An 18,392-nucleotide genomic window follows, 5' to 3' on the forward strand; every position below is an offset into this window, starting at 1 on the left:
CTAGTAGTTTTGGGGCAGAGTTTTTAGGATTTCTGTATATAGTATCATGTCATCTGCAAATAGCAAAAGTTTTACATCTTCCTTACCAATTTGGATGGCTTTTATTTCTTTTTGTTGTCTCATTGCTGTGGCTAGGATTCTAGTAGTAGTTGAATAAAAGTGGTGAGAGTGGACATCCCTGTCTTGTTCATGACCTTAGGGGAAAAGCTCTCAGTTTTTCCCAGTTGAGTATGATGTTCACTGTGGGTTTTTCATATGTGGTCTTTATTATGTTGAGGTATGTTCCCTCTAAACCTACTTTGTTGAAGGTTTTTATTGTGAATGGATGTACCTTGTCAAATGCTTTTTCTGCATCTATTGATAATCATATGGATTTTCTCTTTTCTGTTACAAATTTGATGTATCATGTTGATAGGTTTGCAAATATTGAACCACCCTTCCATACTGGAAAAATATTTCAGTTGATCGCAGTGAATGATTTCTTTAATGTAATGTTGGACTCCATTTGCTAGTGTTTTGATGAGGAATTTTGCATCTGTGTTCATCAGAGATGTTGGCTTACAGTTCTCTTTTTTTGTGGTGTCTTTATTTAGTTTTGTTATCAGGGTAATGCTGGCCTCATAGAATGAAATTGGAAGTTTTCCTTCCTCTTCTATTTTTTGGAATAGTTTGAGAAGAATAGGTATTAGGTCCTCTTTAAATGTTTGATAGAATTTACCTGTGAAGCTGTCTGGTCCTGGACTTTTGTTTGTTGGTAGTTTTTTGATTGTTGATTCAGTGCCATTGCTGGTGATCGGTCTGTTCAATTATTCTGTTTTTTCCGGTTTTAGTTTTGGTAGGTCATAGGTTTTTTAGGAATTTATCCATTTCTTCCAGGTTGTCCAATTTGTTGCAAGAGAATATTATGAAAAATTATATGCCAGTTGTTTGTATTTCTATGGTGTTGGTTGTTATTTCTCCTCTTTCATTTGTGATTTTGTTTGAGTCTTTCCTGGGTTTTTTGGGCTTTTTTGGTATATGTGCTTTTTTTTTTTTCCCACCTTCCTTCTCCCCTTTAATGAGTCTGGCTAGAGGTTTATCGATTTTGTTCTTCAGAGAACCAGCTCCTGGTTTTCATTGATCTCTTCTGTTTTTTGTTTTTTTATTTTCTATATCATTTATTTCTGCTCTAATCTTTATTATTTTCTTCCTTCTGGTTTTGGGTTTTTGTTATTTTCTAGCTCATTTAGATGTAAAGTGAGGTGATTTATTTGAGATTTTTCTTGCCCTTTTTTTTTTTTTTTAAGATTTTACTTATTTATTTGACAGAGAGATCACAAGTAGGCAGACAGGCAGAGGGAGGGGGGAAGCATGCTCCCCGCCGAGCACAGAGCCTGATGCAGGGCTCGATCCCAGGATGCTGGGATCATGACCGGAGCTGAAGGCAGACGCGTAACCGACTGAGCCACCCAAGTGCCCCTTTTTCTTGCTTCTTGAGGCAGGCCTGTATTGCTATAAATTTCCTTGTTAGAACAGGTTTTTCTGCAGCCCAAAGATTTTGGTCTGTTGTGTTGTCATTTTCATTTGTTTCCATGTAATTTTTTATTTCTTTGATTTCTTGGTTGGCCCATTCATTGTTTATTATTTATGCTCTTTCCAGATTTCTTCTTGTATTTAATTTTTAGTTTTATAGTGTTGTAGTCAGAAAAGATTCCTGGTATGATTTTGATCTTTTTCAATTTATTGAGACTTGTTTTGTAGCCTAATATGTGGTCTGCTCTGGAGAATATTCCATGTATACTTGAAAAGAATATGTATTCTGCTATTTTAGGACGGAATGCTCTGAATATATCTGTTAAATGCATCTGGTCCAGTGTGTCGTTCAAACCCACATTTCCTTATTGATTTCTGTTTGGATGATCTGCCCACTGATGTAAGTGGGGTGTTAAAAGTCCCCTACTATTGCATTACTATCAGTCAGTTCCTTTATGTTTGTTATTAACTCTTTTTATGTATTTGAGTGCTCCTTTGTTGGATGCATAAATATTTACAATCGTTATATCTTCTTGTTGATTGTCCCCTTTATTTTGTGTCCTTTGTCTCTTGTTACAGTCTTTTTTTTTTTTTTTAAGATTTTATTTATTTGAGAGAGCACAAGTGCAGGGAGGGGCAGAGGAAGAGGGAGAAGCAGACTCCCTGCTGAGCAGGGAGCCTGACTCAGGCCTCTATCCAGGACCCTGAGATCATGGCCTGAGCCGAAGGCAGATGCTTAACCGTATAGTCTTTGGGTTGTTTTTTTTTGTTTTTTTGTTTTTTTGTTTTTTTAGATTTTATTTATTTGACAGAGAGAGACAGCGGGAGAAGGAACACAAGCAGGGGGAGTGGGAGAGGGAGAAGCAGGCTTCCCGCGGAGCAGGGAGCCCGATGCAGGGCTTGATCCCAGGACCCTGGGATCATGACCTGAGCTGAAGGCAGATGCTTAACAACTGAGCCACCCAGGCACCCCTAGTCTTTGTTTTAAAGTATTTTGTCTAATATAAATATTGCTACCCTACCTTTCTTTTTTACATCCATTTGCATGATAAATGTTTCTCCATCCCTTCACTTTTAATCTGCAGGTGTCTTTAGGTCAAAAGTGAGTCTCTTGTAGACAGCATATAGATGGATCTTGTTTTTTTATCCACTCTGTCACCCCGTGTCTTTTGATTGGAATGTTTAGTCCACTTACATTCAAATTAATGATAGATACGTATGCATTGCCATTTTGTTACTTGTTTTGTGGTGGTTCTTGTAGTTTTTTTCTCTGATCCTTTCTTCTCTTGCTCTCTTTCATGGTTTGCTTGCTTTAGTGATACATTTGGATTCCTTTCTCTTTATTCTTTGCATATCTGTTACTGGTGTTTGCTTTGTGGCTACCATTAGGTTTGTTATGTAACATCTTCTGCATATTGCAATCTATATGAAATCGATGGTTAAGTTTGAATCCATTCTTTACTCCTTTCCCCCATCCACATCTAGGTATATGGTGTTTTGTATTCTTTTATTTTGTGAATGCCTTGACTGATTTTTACAGATAAGCTTTTTTTTTTTTTTTTTTTAAGATTTTATTTATTTGACAGAGCACAAGCAGAGGGAGAAGTAGGCTCCCCGCCGAGCAGGGAGCCTGATGTGGGGCTCGATCCCAGGACCCTGGGATCATGACCTGAGCCGAAGGCAGACACTTAACCAACTGAGCCACCCAGGCGTCCCTATCACATGTATTTTTAATTTCATGATTGTGTTCTTCATCTCTGATGGATTCTTTTTTTTAATCTCTGTGTTAAGGGTCTCACTGATGTTTTCTACTCTTTTCTGGGGTCCAGTGAGTATCTTGATGATCATTACTTCCATTCTCTATCAGGCATATTACTTGGTTCTGCTTCACTTAGGTCCCCTTTTGTGACTTTTGTCCTCTTCTTTCATTTGGGACATATTCCTCTATCTCCTCATTTCTCCTAACTCTGTTTCTGTGTTAGAAAAGTCAGTTCTGTCTCGTTCTGAAAGTAGTGGGCTCTTTAACAAGTTGGTGCTGGTCCTCATCCACAGTGGGTGAGCAGCCACCGCTAGGCCAGGGGTGGCCGTGGCTGCTCCCCAAAGTGCAGGCAGGCAGGGGTGCAAATCGTGTGTGCTGGTCCTCTTCCACAGAGGAGGTGTAGCTGGTCTGGAGACTGGGCCAGCTGGGGCTGAAGTGCAAAGCGTGTCTGGGTGGGGGTCGTGCAGTTTTAACAGTATGTGTGTGTCCTCCACTGGAGCTTGGGTGAGACAGTGTTGGAAGGTTTGCACAGGTTGTCTTAGGGAGGGGACCCACAGCCCTGGAACTCAGGCAGGCCTGGCTGGAGGGGGTAGGGCATGGTGTAAGCAAGTTAGTGAGTGCTGATGCCCTGCTGGTTTCCACAGGTGGCCATGTGATTATGCTGGGGGCGGGGTGGAGTTGGTGGGAGTGAGAAATGGCACCTGCTAGATCCTTTGTTCCTAGAGAAGTTCCTTAGTGAACTCCGAGATTAGTAACTAACTCTCCCTCCTATATGCCCCAAGCACTTTTCAAGTTGCTGCTTCAAGTTGGATCTCTGTGGGATGTTTGCTATGCTGTCTCATTAAGGACAGGGGCTCAGCTTCCTATTGCCCTCTGGGCTTTCTTAGATTGAGCCTGCTGATTTTTAGAGTCCCAGAGGATTTAAGTCCTCTTGGTTTTCAGAACTCATGAAATTTGGCCCACCTAATATTCACAGCCAAATGCTGTGGGGATTTATCTTCTCCTTGTAGGCTCCTGGTGTTGATAGTTGTTCTTATACGTCTCTGCCCCCGTGGCTCTCTGGTAGCCAGACCTGCAGGGTTTAGCTCCCCACCTCATCTCTGCTCTTCCTACCTTCTTCTATGTGGCCTTTCTCAACATTTTGTTTTGGAGTTTGTTCTGCCAGTCTTCAGGTTGTTTTTTGGGTTATTTGCACTGACATGTTATTTAGCCTGGGGCGAGGTGAACATAGGGTCCTCCTATCATCTTCCTTGGAAGTCTGCTTTCTCATTTTTAAATATCTTTATATAGTTAGAGTTTAATGACACTCCTTCATTGACATGCTCTCTTGCTAGAAATGGATGTTTGGCAGAACTTAAACAGTAACATCTCATAAAAAGAATGTTGACTAATACTATATAATAATACAAAGTTTTCAGGGATTAAAAAATACTCTATAGTTTTATATAAAAGTTCAGCAGTCATTGTTACTCTTTTCTCTTACCCATTAACTTTGGCCTTAAGCAAATGTTTTGTAAGCTATTGAACTAAAGTAATTTTATCAACTTGGTAAGGTTTACTAAGTGGTGGACCTTTCTTCCTTGACATTATTAACTCCTGAATGATACCTAAATATTCCCATTAATAATTCTTAAGCAAAGGCAGAATTAAAGCACAGTTTGATATATGCTGATTGTATAGTCCTGTTGTCTAGATCCTAATGATTGAAGTGGTGTAACTTAGTCATTAGCTCCTGAGTGTATATTGCTAGTTTGATCATGATTGCGTTTTTTAATAGAGAATACGTGTAACAAAAAATTCACCATCTTAACCATTTTTGTAGTGCTGAGTACATTTACATTGTTGTGCAACCAGTCTCCAGAACTCTTCTTCTCAACTCTTCCCAGCCTGTGGCAACCATCATCCCACTTTGTCTCTGTGGGTTTGACTACTGTTAGTCCCTCATATAAGTAGAATCCTATAGAATTTATTTTTTTATGACTGGCTTTTTTCACTTAGTATAATGTCCTCAAGATTTATCCATTTTTGTAATGTGTCAGAATTTCTTTTTTTAAGGCTAAATAATATTCCATTGTACATAGCACATTTTGTTCATCCATTCACCCATTAATAAGACATTTGAGTTTCCACTTTTTGGCTGTTGTGACTAATGCTGTTACGACCATAGGTGTACAAGTATGTCTGAGTTCCTGCTTTAAATTCTTTTGCATGTATATCCGGAAATGAATTGCTATATCATACGGTATATTTTTACAATCACGAGTGTATTTTAAATTTAATATGATTAACCCTATTTAGTATGATTTTAGTGACCTTAATTTAGTATGAAAACCTTATTTTGAAGATTTTATTTGAGAGAGAGCAAGAGAGTGTGCATGGGGAAGGGGAGGGTCGGGGGAGGGCAGAGGCAGAGGAAGAGAGAGAATCTGGAGCAGACTCTGTGCTGAGCTCAGAGTCCGACATGGGGCTTAATCCCACGACCCTGAGATCACGACCTGAGCTGAAATCAAGTTGGGATGTTTAACCAACTGAGCCACCCAGGTGCCCCTGAAAACCTTATTTTGAATTTAGTATGATTAACCTTGTAAATTTCTCTTACTATCCAAGAGATTAACCCATCTTAATGCTATTTCAGATGTTTAAGTTGGTTACATACTTTGAGAAGAAAACCGTAATTTATTTATTTATTTTTTAAGATTTTATTTATTTGACAGAGACACAGCGAGACAGAGAACACAAGCAGGGGGAGTGGGGTGGGAGAAAGAAGCAGGCTTCCCACGGAGCAGGGTGCCCGATGCGGGGCTCGATCTCAGGACCCTGGGATCATGACCTGAGCCGAAGGCAGACACTTAATGACTGAGCCACCCAGGCACCCCAACCGTAATTCTATATTTTTATTTCTATTTTTCTTGGTTACTTTTTAAGTTTATTTTTTAGTAATCTCTACACCCTGTTGTGGGGCTTGAGCTCATAATACCTGAGATCAAGAGTTGCATACTCTTTTCGATTGAACTAGCCAGGTGCCCCAAGAATTTTTATAGACTAGATTTTGAGTTGGGCATCTCATAAGAAGTTTTTGAGTTTCATATAGAGCTTCAGTAGATTACTGTAGATTGTTTCCTTTGTTTTGTGGTAGAAATAGTATTGTGCTGATGGGTCTCAAAGTAGATGAACAATGTAAGGTGGTTTAGATCTTTGTGGAGGTTAAAATGCTGTTAAAAATGTTTTCTTAAGATTTAATTATTTGGGATTGTTCATAAATATATTTCAGTTTGGTATTATTTTGGCAGCTTAGCTAACAGACTAGGTACTGGTACTTTAAAACCTATTCAAAAATATTTTTGCATTGACTGTTTTCAGTACTACAATGTAATTATTTTAGCAGTTTGGGGCAGAACTCTTTCTCAGATAGAATACGTGATTCTCTGCCTTCTTAAAGAATACCTAATATGCGTTGATTGTTCTAGTTTATTAATTTAAAAATCAACATTAAACAGTGTCTTCATGTTTTGTTTGTAAAGCTGTGTGATCCAGTGCTGAAATATTTATTGGATGTTTTGAGTTCTTGTCTGATTTTCTGTTTTACTAGTAGCCATTTTTTGTTGCTGACAGTGGGCCTGCCTGTGTAACCTTACTTCCAATCTAATTTGTTATATTTAATCCAGTATGATTTTGGAAGTTAATCAAGCTTGATGAGTAAAATAGAATAAATGTATTCATGAGTGAAAATTTGGTCATTTCGTATGTCAGGATCACCAAACTTTGTATGAATTGGCTGCTCAGAACTTATGACACACTTTCTGGTTTTGAACTGAGTAGGTGATTTCTTATTTCATGAGCACTTATGTCTCGTTATAACATCTAGAATTCTGTTCAGTCCCTCTCCCCTTTTATTAGCTAATAGGTGGTAGAAGATACGAATTATGGGGTTATCGTTACCAAATTATATATGGCTTAGAAAGTATAAACGTAAAAAAAAAATTGCTTCCCCCCCTTCCCCCTGATGGTTAACTGGGTCAGATAGGTTGGTTTAAGTCTAGCACTTGAGCAGCAAACTCTATTGTTAGCTGATTCATGAAAGCAGTAAATTGGTGTAGGCTATATTTTTGGTCCTTTGGAAGTGGCGTTTTATTACAAGTATCCATCATCAAGAATTTTGATGGTTAAGCATCAAGACCTTCCCTTTCTTTTCCATTATTCTGTTCGATAGCTTTTCAAAATTTTAAAGTTTGCCTCTTTTTTCAAAGATAAATGGGGAAATTGTATTCATTGTCATTATTTTATATGTAGTTCTTTAAGCAAATCATTGTTTCAAGTATTGCTGCTTGAAGGCCCAAATCTGGCAGCTAGAATACTGTGGCACACAATCAAAAATTTACTGTCATACGTACTAGGTTTAACTGATTCAGCTATATCGTCTTACCTCTTTGTACCTACAGATTTATTTATTTATTTTTTTAAGAAGGCTTTTTTTTTAAAGATTTTATTTATTTATTTGACAGAGAGAGGGAGAGAGCACAAGCAGGGGGAGCGGCAGGCAGAGGGAGAAGCAGGCTTCCTGCATGAGCAGGGAGCCCGATGTGGGGTTCGATCCCAGGACCCTGGGATCATGGCCTGAGCTGAAGGCAGCGGTTTAACCAACTGAGCCACCCAGGCGCCCCTGTACCTACAGATTTAAAACCTGTCTGAATTTTAGTTACTTGTAGACTTAAAGTATATAAAGTCTTCTATTCCCCAATTTCTCAATCCTTCATTAGGCTGGTTTTATCTTGTTTTTGTGTAGTGAGCAGTTTCCTCAACTTGTGACCACCATGGGTTTGAAAAGGGCAGGTACAGACTCGTGATCACAATGTTTTAAATTTTGACTGCTTTTTATTGTTAGTAATACAGTTTAGCAGTTAAAGAAAAAATCACCTCAAATAGGCCACAATGGAGACCACAAGGTATCCCGTCTGTGTACCCTCTACCACACTTTTTTCTTTTTCCTTTTTTAAAGATTTTATTTATTTGACAGAGAGACAGCTAGAGAGGGAATAAAAGCAGGGCGAGTGGGAGAGGGAGAGAAAAACAGGGAGGGAGCCCAGACACAGGTCTCGATCCCAGGACCCTGAGATCATGACCTGAGCCGGAGGCAGATGCTTTACAACTGAGCTACCCAGGCGCCCCTCTACCAGACTTTTCTGACCAAGAGCTACTTTGAGTTTGGTGTTACCAGGGTCAGAGTCAGAGTCAATCTTCAGCTTATCAATAAAAACAATTGTAACCTCTTTTAATCTTACTAAAGATTAAAAGTTGTTTTTTCTCTTTTGTATCTATTTCCCAGTTTGCAAAACTGTATGAAGGAAACAGGGATTATTTTAATGTTACCACACTGAAAAAATACGTACATACTGGGTTATTTAGCAGAGAATCATACATAAGCAAAAATATTTTCTCATGTGATGAATATAAAATAAAAAAGAGCCCCTTACCCTTTCTTGGACCTTTCAGGAAGGGATAATCATCAAAATAATAACCAAGTATCCTCCCCTACCTACCCCCCCAAGATGAGTCAGTTTGTTTTTTGTTTCCTTCGAATTTCACACCACATACATTTTCTTGGTACCTCTTACCATGACAGACTTGACTACTTAGCCCATTAATAGCAGTTCTGGAATGAGCATAACTACCCAGCAATATAAGGACATTTATCAGTGCCTGCTGTACCTATTTACAGACTGTTCATAACATGAGAGCAGCTAACAGAGCTGCTCAGGAAGAAAGCAAATGGGCATTTGGGAGATGTGACTCCTTTTGATGTGAAGTGAGAGTCTCTGTACTTGGTTGTTGATAGAGAGCATACAGATCTCTAAAAAGCAACCACAGCGGGGCAGGTGCCTGGGTGGTTCAGTTGGTTAAACGCCCGGCTCTTGATTTCAAGGTCGTGAGTCAAGACCCACGTTGGGCTCCACACTGGATGCGGAGCCTTCAAAAGACCACAGGGATGTGTCAACATGAAAATCCAAACCAATGTTTTCTTTCAGATTTATAGATTTTTAGGAATCTTACTTGACAATCTGTTAGATATTTAATACTGAATTTCATTCTTTCACAACAGGGTTTTGAGGCCTGTAGTTTGGTACATTGCTGTAACATGGTTTTCCAGTTTGATTAGCCTGTGTGTGCCCAAGAACATACACATGCAAACTCATATTTTACTAGTTTTCTTTTATAATTTCTATGTCGTGCAACGGGATGTATGTTGTCAAAAGAGGGTACTGTCTTGCAAATTTATTAAATGAGAATAATAGGAAAAATAATGCAGTTTTAAGATATGAAAGTGGTCACTTATGTATGGAATGATAAAGTCAAAAGGTTAAAAAAGTCTATGGATCCCTACTTTATTCACACATACAGGTGTGCTGTATTCTCTGTTCCACTAAGCACTGCTTTTTATTTCAAGAAGGTAAGACTTAGTTCATAGTAAAATGCTCTGTAAAAATTGACTCTTAAACCTTTATGTGAAAATCTGATAACAGAAGTAAAATTTTAGAAAGGGTAATCTTAATTTCTTTATACTATGCTTGAATTAAGGAATTTACATTCAGTTTCACTTTTCTCAAAAGTTGCAAAATTATTTTTTGCCTAGGAAGAGGAGAACGTGCCCACTGCTCCTGACGCTCCAAGTCAGCACTTACGTGGGCATGGAGCAGGCTTTTGCTTTGATTCCAGGTAATTTTTCTTTTTCCTGTGTAGAATTTGGGTTATGTAGATGAGTGGTTCTCAAAGTATGGTCCCTGGAAACTTGTTAGAAATGCACATGATCAGGCTGTACCCAGACATCCTGAACCTGAAACTCTTGGGGTGGGTCCCAGCAATACGTGTGTGTTTTTTTTTTTTTTAAAGATTTTAAGAGATAGAGCATGAGCAGGGGGGAGGGGCAGAGGGAGAGGGAGTAGCAGACTCCCTGCCGAGCAGAGAGCTCAACCTTGGGGGCTCTATCCCAGGACCCTGAGATCATGACCTGAGCTAAAGGCCCCCCAGGCATCCCAGCAGTATGTGTTTTAACATGCCTTCCAGTGATTCTGATGCATGTACTACTTTGAGAACCAGTGCTAATAAATACTCGTAAAGTTTGAATGAATCTACTGTTGGGAAATTATAAGTTCTATTAATCTTTATAGTTTTACAAAAGGCATTTTCTGTTAATTAAAAATTAAATTCTTGTTAATAAGCTTCATTTTACATATGCTTGATTTTAACAAAAATGTTTTTGTCACTCTAATTGTGAAACTCAATTTAGAGGCTTTATCAGTAGTTTACACAATTGTCAGTAGCAAGTATTTTAGAAGCAGAAAGAGGTTTCTGAAGTAACTGAAAACTTTCAAGGTAAGTCATTTAGGGTGAATATTAGCTTGACTAGATAAATATAACATTGTCATATCCTGAAGATTGTTGCTATTAGAAATATGTAATTCTTTCATTTTCCTATTTCTTCAAGCTTTGATGTTCACAAGAAGTGTCCCCTCTGTGAATTAATGTTCCCTCCCAACTATGATCAGAGCAAATTTGAAGAACATGTTGAAAGTCACTGGAAGGTGTGCCCAATGTGCAGCGAGCAATTCCCTCCTGACTATGACCAGCAGGGCTTTGAAAGGCATGTGCAGACCCATTTTGATCAGAATGTTTTAAATTTTGACTAGTTACTTTTTATTCTGAGTTAGTAATACAGTTCAGCAATTAAAAAAAATCACTTCAAATAGACCACTATGGAGACCACAAGGTATTATTTCCGTGCACCCTCTACCACACTTTTTTGAACAAGCGCTACTTTTGAGTTTTGTGTTACTAGGGTCAGAGTCCGTCTTTAGCTTAGCTTATCAGCAAATAAAATTGTAACCCCTGTTAATCTTACCAGCTTAAGAAAAGTTTTTATGTTTGTATCTTTATTTATTCCCCAGTTTGCAAAACTATATGAATAAAGGCAATGGATTATTTTAATGTTACCACAATGAAAATATATGTAGTGTGTGTCATTTAGCATATTTTCAAGTTTCTGTTGACCTTGTTGATTGAGCATGACTACTAAATATTATGTAATAAAAGTAATTTATCATTATAGTCTAGCAAAGTAATTCTTTGAATACAGAAACTTCCATAATTTAGCCCAGGAAAGGATGGTTTTTCAACCTTCTTTAGAAATGGAACTGCACGTAGAATGAGTTCACATGCTTTCAGTAGAGCAAATACCTTTTTATATTTGAAATGTTTGCTTTAGGAATAGAAGGCATATTTTGCTAATTTTATGACTAAAACATTTTAGAATGACCTGAACAATTATTTTTAAGCCATCTTGAAGTTGTATTTCTATCTAATGGAAGAATGGAACAAGATAGGTTAGTGCAGTTGATATTAAATGATCTACTAAACAGTGGTGTTTGTGGCATAAAATCACAGAAAATGTATCCATATCTTTTTCACATTTTCTTGATTAAAAATGTGATGTTATAAACGCAAATCAATGTGTTCATTATGTCTGTATTCTCATTAAAGAGGACACATTTTTGGAGATGTGTAATTTCATTGTCAAATTTATTTGTGGTAGCTTTTCATTAAGTCTAAACTTTTTTTTCCCCTTGGTCCTAGGCCTTTAAACAAATTTCTGAATGGTATTTCTCTTAAAATATGAAAGTTAAGAATTTACTGACATTGATTTTGTTTCTTTTGTAGTTATCACAATATTTAAGTTTGTCTTAAGCAAATTAGCTAGGATATTAACCTAATATTCAGTGTGGTGGCATTTCGGTGTGCTGTGTGTGAACTGCATACACATCATGTTGCTTGTGTTTGTTTCTGAAAGCAGAATTTGTATTGCTGGAATCCTTTAAAAATAATTTTGAGTGTAGAGCAAAACAAGACATGGCAGACTGGAAGGCAGTAGTGCCGAAGACTCCACGTCTTCCCTTCCTTGGAGATGCAGGTAAAATATGGTCAATGGTTGCATTTTTGTGTTGCATCAGTTAATTATGAAGCATGCCAACCGTAAAAGTATCCTTCCAGTATTAGAGTGGTAATGGACGCTAATAAAAATAAAGAACCATGTTTATTTTGGGTCAGAGGCAGTTTATTTTAAATGTGATTTCATTTACATTTTTTATAAGCAGCTTTTCTTGACAGCAATTTTGATTAAGTTGCCTTCAGTTCTAAAACAAACCTCTGTTGCTTTCAAACTTAATGTGCTCTGTCCCCAACAAAACATACGAAAATATAATTTAAAGCACAGTTTTCACAGACACAGTACAATACATTCACTATACACGGTATAACAAAATATTCCCATCCTTACCTGTTTAGTAATACTGTCACAATGAATAAGCAAATAGAAATTGAATTTGTTTTATAGTTGAAAGAAATTTAACATGCACAATGACTATTTTATGACTGTTTAGCTGTTGAACTACTGATCCAGCCTACATTTTCTTGCACTAGAAGGAGCGAAGCTAAATAATAATTGCTGGCCTAAAAAATTTTGGTCAATTGTAGGTAGATATGAAATATCCAAGTAGGGCCTTCTTATGCACCACCTAGTTGCTTCTCATGTCTGGATCACCCTTTTAAACATGTAACACTGTATATTCCGGACCAAGACCACTCTTCATAGATCTGAGGAAATTTTTAGAGGGCAGTGTCTTTATAAATACTTTAAAATCCCTCATTATGAGGGGTTCACAACTTAAGAATATAGAAACTTACCCATCTGGCCAGCAGAACTGTCATCCTTTCAAACTGTCTGAAAAATTGAGGGACACCTGCTTCCCAGCTGTAAGACTTTCATCAAATGGGAACATGGGAAGAAAGTTATAAGCAATTCGAGCTTGCTTTTCACCAGTTTTGTGGGCAGTTAGCCATCTCAGAGCAATTTTTATTGCATAATGAGGCAATTGGTAAACTCTTGCATGTTTAAGGAATAGCACTTGGGAGAAAAGAATACTCAAGGCATGATGGTATTGTTGGTGAGAAAAACTTCAGGAATGGTCCAGACGTAGGTCACTCCAACGGGTCATATTAGTCACTCTTTGACCACCTGCTGCAAGAAGCACTTAATTGTCAATAAGGCTCAATTTCGTATTTCAGCAAAATGTTTTATAAAGCTAAACAGACATTTCCAGTGGGAATACAGACCTCTACGATGTGATGGAAAAAGTGCCTTTAAAAAAAGTCTAAAAACAATGAGCATGAAGAGGAGGCAGTAAGGGGTCTTAAGAAAAATGTTCTCTTTGAAACGTGCTTGGAATTTTAATTATTTGCAACCCAGAGGTTTGTTAGGGCAGTGGTTGCAAGAATTGGCAACACATAAAACATTAAATCTGTTGGCAATAGAGAACTACAAAGTGCTTTAAAACTTCACCTAAAGATGAAGATAGAACTAAATTTCACACACACAAAATTTGCACTTAAGTATTTCAAAGTGTTTCCTAACAGATTTTAGGGAAAAGTAGTTCACTAAACTGGTATCTTGGTCCAGAAAGATCAATAGGCATAAACCGAATCCCTTGCACCCAGCAGGCACTCAATGAATGTGTGTTAATGAGTGAACTGAATAGACTAGTCTGTACAAAAATGCCATTTATAACACTAAAAATGATTGGTAAGTAAGTCAGATGGCAAGATTTTCAGCTTTTTAAGGGGCAAAAGGATTTGCAAGATAATATAAAACACAGAAAGCACACCTTTTATGTATGTTATTTAAATATGAAAATATTTTTAGCATATTATGTTAAACATTCTTATTTATATTTCCATTACCTAAAGTCTTTCTACTCACAAATACTAACTCCATTATGTAAGGCATGGTAACCAGTTTGATAGTGAAGATACTATTTTGGTTTTGAACATAGTGAGTTGATGTGTTGAAAAACTTCAATCACATTACAATCTTGGGGAAAAAAAATCTCAGTGCCAGCCCCTCCCCCCCATTGATATCACTGCAATACAACTAAATAATATGCAACATGCCCTCAATTTTATTTTGTTTTGGGGGAAATGTGCTGAAGAACCTAGAGCTTTTTTTGTTTAGCACCTTATATCAAAGTAATGAAAATGGGTATGATGATTACATGTGCAAATGTACAAAATCAACTCTACAAAGATACATCATTCCAAAATTACAGAAAAAATTTAAAGCATGCATTTAATTCTTTAAAGGGTTGCTGAATGCTTCCCCTGAAAAAAGGTGGCTGTTTTCAAAATCAGCAACTGCTGGTGAGGATTTCTTGGCACAGTTATGACCAGCATGTTATTGCTGCATCTTCCTGATAATCTCAGCCGACACCGGGGGATGGAAATTGATTGTATGGTGCCGCAGGCCCTGAGCTGTCTTGTAACTCTTACCACAACGACATTTGAATGGTTTGCGGACACGAATCTGTGTTCTGTGACCATTCTTAGCGTGGTACTTTATGCCATTCACATTCTGTGGAGAAGACAAAAACATCACCTATTAGATTGCAATCAAAGTGTCAGGGGAAAACCTTGGTGTGGGTCTGGATTACAACTGCATATCTCCTGGATGGCAGGAGTGTTCCTAGTAGGCTTTGCAAGAACTCCATTTCAAGCAGTCTAATGCTAATTGTGGGCTGTGCAGACTGGGTCGCAAACTATGCCTCGATTACTATGAAAATGAAAGTACTGGCTTCCTCAAATTCTACACAATATATATTTAAGACTGTATAAGGAAGCACTTTGCTCTGCTTAGAACTTTGCTTCCCCTCTGGATTCTTCTACTTGGAAGGGTGTTAACAACAATTATATAAACATATCCTTAGGGTGGCCAAAAATTGTCTTTTTAAAGAAAAAACAGGCAATAGAATTCAAGACATCTATAATTCCTTGATATAGAAACACAGCTCATGTTTGGTTCCAGACAGCTGTGAACTAATTGCCCAAATCATGCCCTAGCATAGTTGTGTTAAATAAGCACCTATGGGTAGACTGGGCCTTACGTTTATGTACTGCATTTCAAACATACAATAAACTCTCTCAAATAAAATCTTTAAACTTTAAAAACTTGAGACTTCCATAACCTAAGAGTTCCAAACTTCAAAGTGGTGTACAAATCCCAAGTGAAACAAAATATCAAAATGCCTTCTGGTTTTGTAGTAACTGGTTTTGCTGTAAGACTCCATGCCTAGAATCACTCCTACAGACTTATTTTACTATTGCTCATCCCAATTAAATGGTGAGAAAATAGATATTAACTGATGGAAGATTTAAGTAAGAATAAATGGCAGAGGTGGTATTAGAGCATAGGTCTCAATTCTCAAGTCAGTTATTGCCAGATTTGGGAATAAGGGAAGAGAAAAGAAAGGGCTTGAGACAAAGTTGTTGGGAATTGATTACCAGAAGAGTAGGCTGTTTCCTAAAGTATTATATGAATTTAGTCCCAATGAGCCTAGTCCTTAGCCCACCTGAAGGATTCCAACACAGTGGTCTTGAACTTTGTAAGATGCCCTTACTGAGCTCCCACATATAGGGACGGACAGCTCTTGTTTCATGAGCTAGACCTAGCACACTGCCTGGCCCATAGTAGATGCTCAACAAGCATTTATGAGTGAATTTGTTAGAACATGGCTCACTGTTCTGGAGTAAGCTGGGAATTGCCATTAAAATGTGTTGAGTGGTTATTACTATTTATATTTCCCTTTTAGAGATTCATAATTCACATTAATACTTTTTAAAAAAGTCCTTTGGTAGAGGGCGCCTGGGTGGCTCAGATGGTTAAGCCTCTGCCTTTGGCTCAGGTCATGATCCCGGGGCCCTGGGATCAAGTCCCGCATCAGGCTCCCTTCTAGGCGGGAGCCTGCTTCTCCCTCTGCCTCTCTCTCTCTCATGAATAAAGTAAGTAAAACATGAAAAAAAAAAAAAAGTCCTTTGGTAGAGAATCCCACTGGACTTAGTTGAACCCACGGGTGCCAAACGGCAACTCCAGTTGGCTGTGTTCAGAGTCGGACTGATGATGGTTGTCCAAGTCAAAGCACAAGGACAAATACCCTCTGCCCCGAACTTGGCTCTTGGCCTTCTTCACCTTTGTTTCTGTCCATTCATTCATTAGTCCCTCCATGCAGGGCAAGGAAACCCCTCACTGTTCTAGAGGCATTCTGGGGATAACTTGCTGTGGTGGGCTATGGGGAGAGCAGGGACAGTGGCAAAATCAGACCCATTAAGATGCCGGGTAGATAACCCCTGCCAGCCTCCTGCTGCTCCAGCCATCCCAACGGAAGCTGAGGGATTTGAGTAAAAGCCAACTTGTGTGTCGTGCCTGAGCTGACCTCTTACTGCAACTGCATGAGACACCCACGCAAGAACCACCTAGCTGGTGCCAGGCAACCCACAGAACCATGACAGATAATAACAGTTTTAGAAAAGCACCATCGGCTTTCTAAGTAACAATACAGTAGGAAGTCTCCTGGATCACAACTAGAAATTTGCATTTGTCTGCTTACTAATAGCCCATTTATTAGCTCAACAGATACTCAGCACCTAGTAGGGTCCTTTTCTGTAGATGAAGGGTGACTCAGACATTTCATGTCCTTGATTTCACAGGGAACTTGTTGCATGATGGGTCAATAAATATCCAGCTACCCCTGTGTCCCAGTACCACGGACACTCGTCAGAAAATAGGGGGAACCCAAAATAAAAACATTTGACCAACAAGCTTAAATACTCCATCCAGGCCTGATTTTTTTATAATTAGTTAGGCGAAGGGAAGTTTGAAACCAGAAATTGCTAACAAGAAGCCAGTCCAACATGACCAGATCCAGCGCTGCCCAGAAGGACAAGCCCAAGGTTGAGGTAATTTCAGCAGGTTCTGTGGTCTGTTTCCAGCTTGACTGTAAACATTGTGTTGTGTGTCTGGCCATGAGACTGTGAGGAAAATACAGCTAACTCCATACATTTGCTTTATTACTCTGGAAAAATCAGTAAGCCAACTGCACATGTGGAAACATGGGGCATTTCCAGGGTTGGCTAAAGAACCTAAACCCATGTTAACTCTCTGTTGCTGTGATTTACAATGTTCACAAGTGTCAGTGGGACAGCCTTATCACAAATGTTAGTACAAACTCCAGTGAGATTCACCGTCTGCCCCATCTGTTCATTCACATATAGCAATGGGAACTTTCTAACAAACACTTGGGATTTAAAAAGATTCATTGACAATTATAATTAGATCCTGAAAGAAGTTTGGTCTTTCAGAAATATGAACAAAAATAAATAATGGCACGCAACTTGAAAACCAAATGCTTCAATCCTCTGGTTTCTGAAAAGAGGAAGGGAACTAACTTTGAAAGGGCAAGGGAGAAAAAGGAAGGGGGAAGGAAGGGCAGTAACAAGAGCTTCTCATGCTGAGTATTCGAGGTCTCGTTTCTTATCCAGTACTCATGTTTTAGAGAAACCGACACTCCAAGAAGGTGAGTGAGCAGACCTGAGATGGGAACCCAGGCATGCCTGATTCCAGAATCCACATTTCCCCCAGAATTCCATGTACCTGAAGTGCTAGGTACTTAGTAATTAGTACAACCAGCTGGTGGTCTTTGAAAAATCTTAAAAGTTGGGAAGGATCGGGACAGGTCACTCTATCTGGAGAAAATGGTCTATGAATTACAGTGGTCCGACATGGGGCTATCACGTAGAGGAGAGGGTCGGGCAGGAGGTCCAAGGGAGGGCCTGACGGGGGGGGGGGGCAGGCAAGGATGGCATCAGTTCATTTCCACGCCAGTTTCTACCATCAGGAACTACCTGCCCTAATGAGGGAACTGAACCAGTCAATGGACAACAAACCGTTTAGAGGCGCCTCTCAAAATGCCACTCCAGATCAAACCACGAAAACAAAGTCTGGATGCCGAGTCTGGGCGTTCTACATAAGATGTTCTACATGGAGGAGAAGATGGAGTCACAGGGCTTTGATGAGGAAGAAATAAACAGAAGCTGGGGTGGGCGGGGGTGGTAATGTCAGCATGGCAAGTAAAGCCTCTTGTAGCAGCGTGGTGACACCAACCAGCCCACGAGCTGAGAAGCGAGTCGCTCCGGACCGGACTCAGCATGCTTGCACAGACCAGTCCGGGATGAGGCAGGCGGGAATCCC

At 38.9% G+C, this 18,392-nt stretch overlaps 2 protein-coding genes across 5 annotated transcripts in view; one reads left to right on the forward strand and one right to left on the reverse strand.

The window, feature by feature from the left end:
• Nucleotides 1-11,828, forward strand: part of TAX1BP1 (Tax1 binding protein 1) — an 83,643-nt gene extending 71,815 nt beyond the window's left edge. For all 3 annotated transcript variants that reach the window (XM_028119372.2, XM_028119373.2, XM_028119374.2), the window contains exons 17-18: nucleotides 9,900-9,982; nucleotides 10,752-11,828. In XM_028119372.2, the coding sequence (XP_027975173.1) occupies nucleotides 9,900-9,982; nucleotides 10,752-10,953 (285 nt within the window). In that variant the 3' untranslated portion in view covers nucleotides 10,954-11,828. The remainder of the gene's footprint in view (nucleotides 1-9,899; nucleotides 9,983-10,751) is intronic.
• Nucleotides 11,829-12,338: 510 nt separating this feature from the next.
• JAZF1 (JAZF zinc finger 1) overlaps nucleotides 12,339-18,392 on the reverse strand; it is a 325,309-nt gene continuing 319,255 nt past the window's right edge. The window contains exons 5-6 of one of the 2 annotated variants that reach the window (XM_028119376.2): nucleotides 14,642-14,723; nucleotides 12,339-13,337 (exon numbers count right to left, since the gene is read on the reverse strand). In XM_028119376.2, coding sequence (XP_027975177.1) covers nucleotides 13,276-13,337; nucleotides 14,642-14,723 — 144 coding nt within the window. In that variant the 3' untranslated portion in view covers nucleotides 12,339-13,275. Of the gene's footprint in view, nucleotides 13,338-14,251; nucleotides 14,724-18,392 lie in introns of those variants that run through there. The other variant, XM_028119375.2, reaches the window with a different exon arrangement.

Source organism: Eumetopias jubatus, unplaced genomic scaffold (assembly GCF_037043125.1).
Source record: "Eumetopias jubatus isolate StellerSeaLion01/CBP00866 unplaced genomic scaffold, mEumJub1_p1.0 scaffold_14, whole genome shotgun sequence".
In the NCBI taxonomy this organism is placed as follows: domain Eukaryota; kingdom Metazoa; phylum Chordata; class Mammalia; order Carnivora; family Otariidae; genus Eumetopias; species Eumetopias jubatus.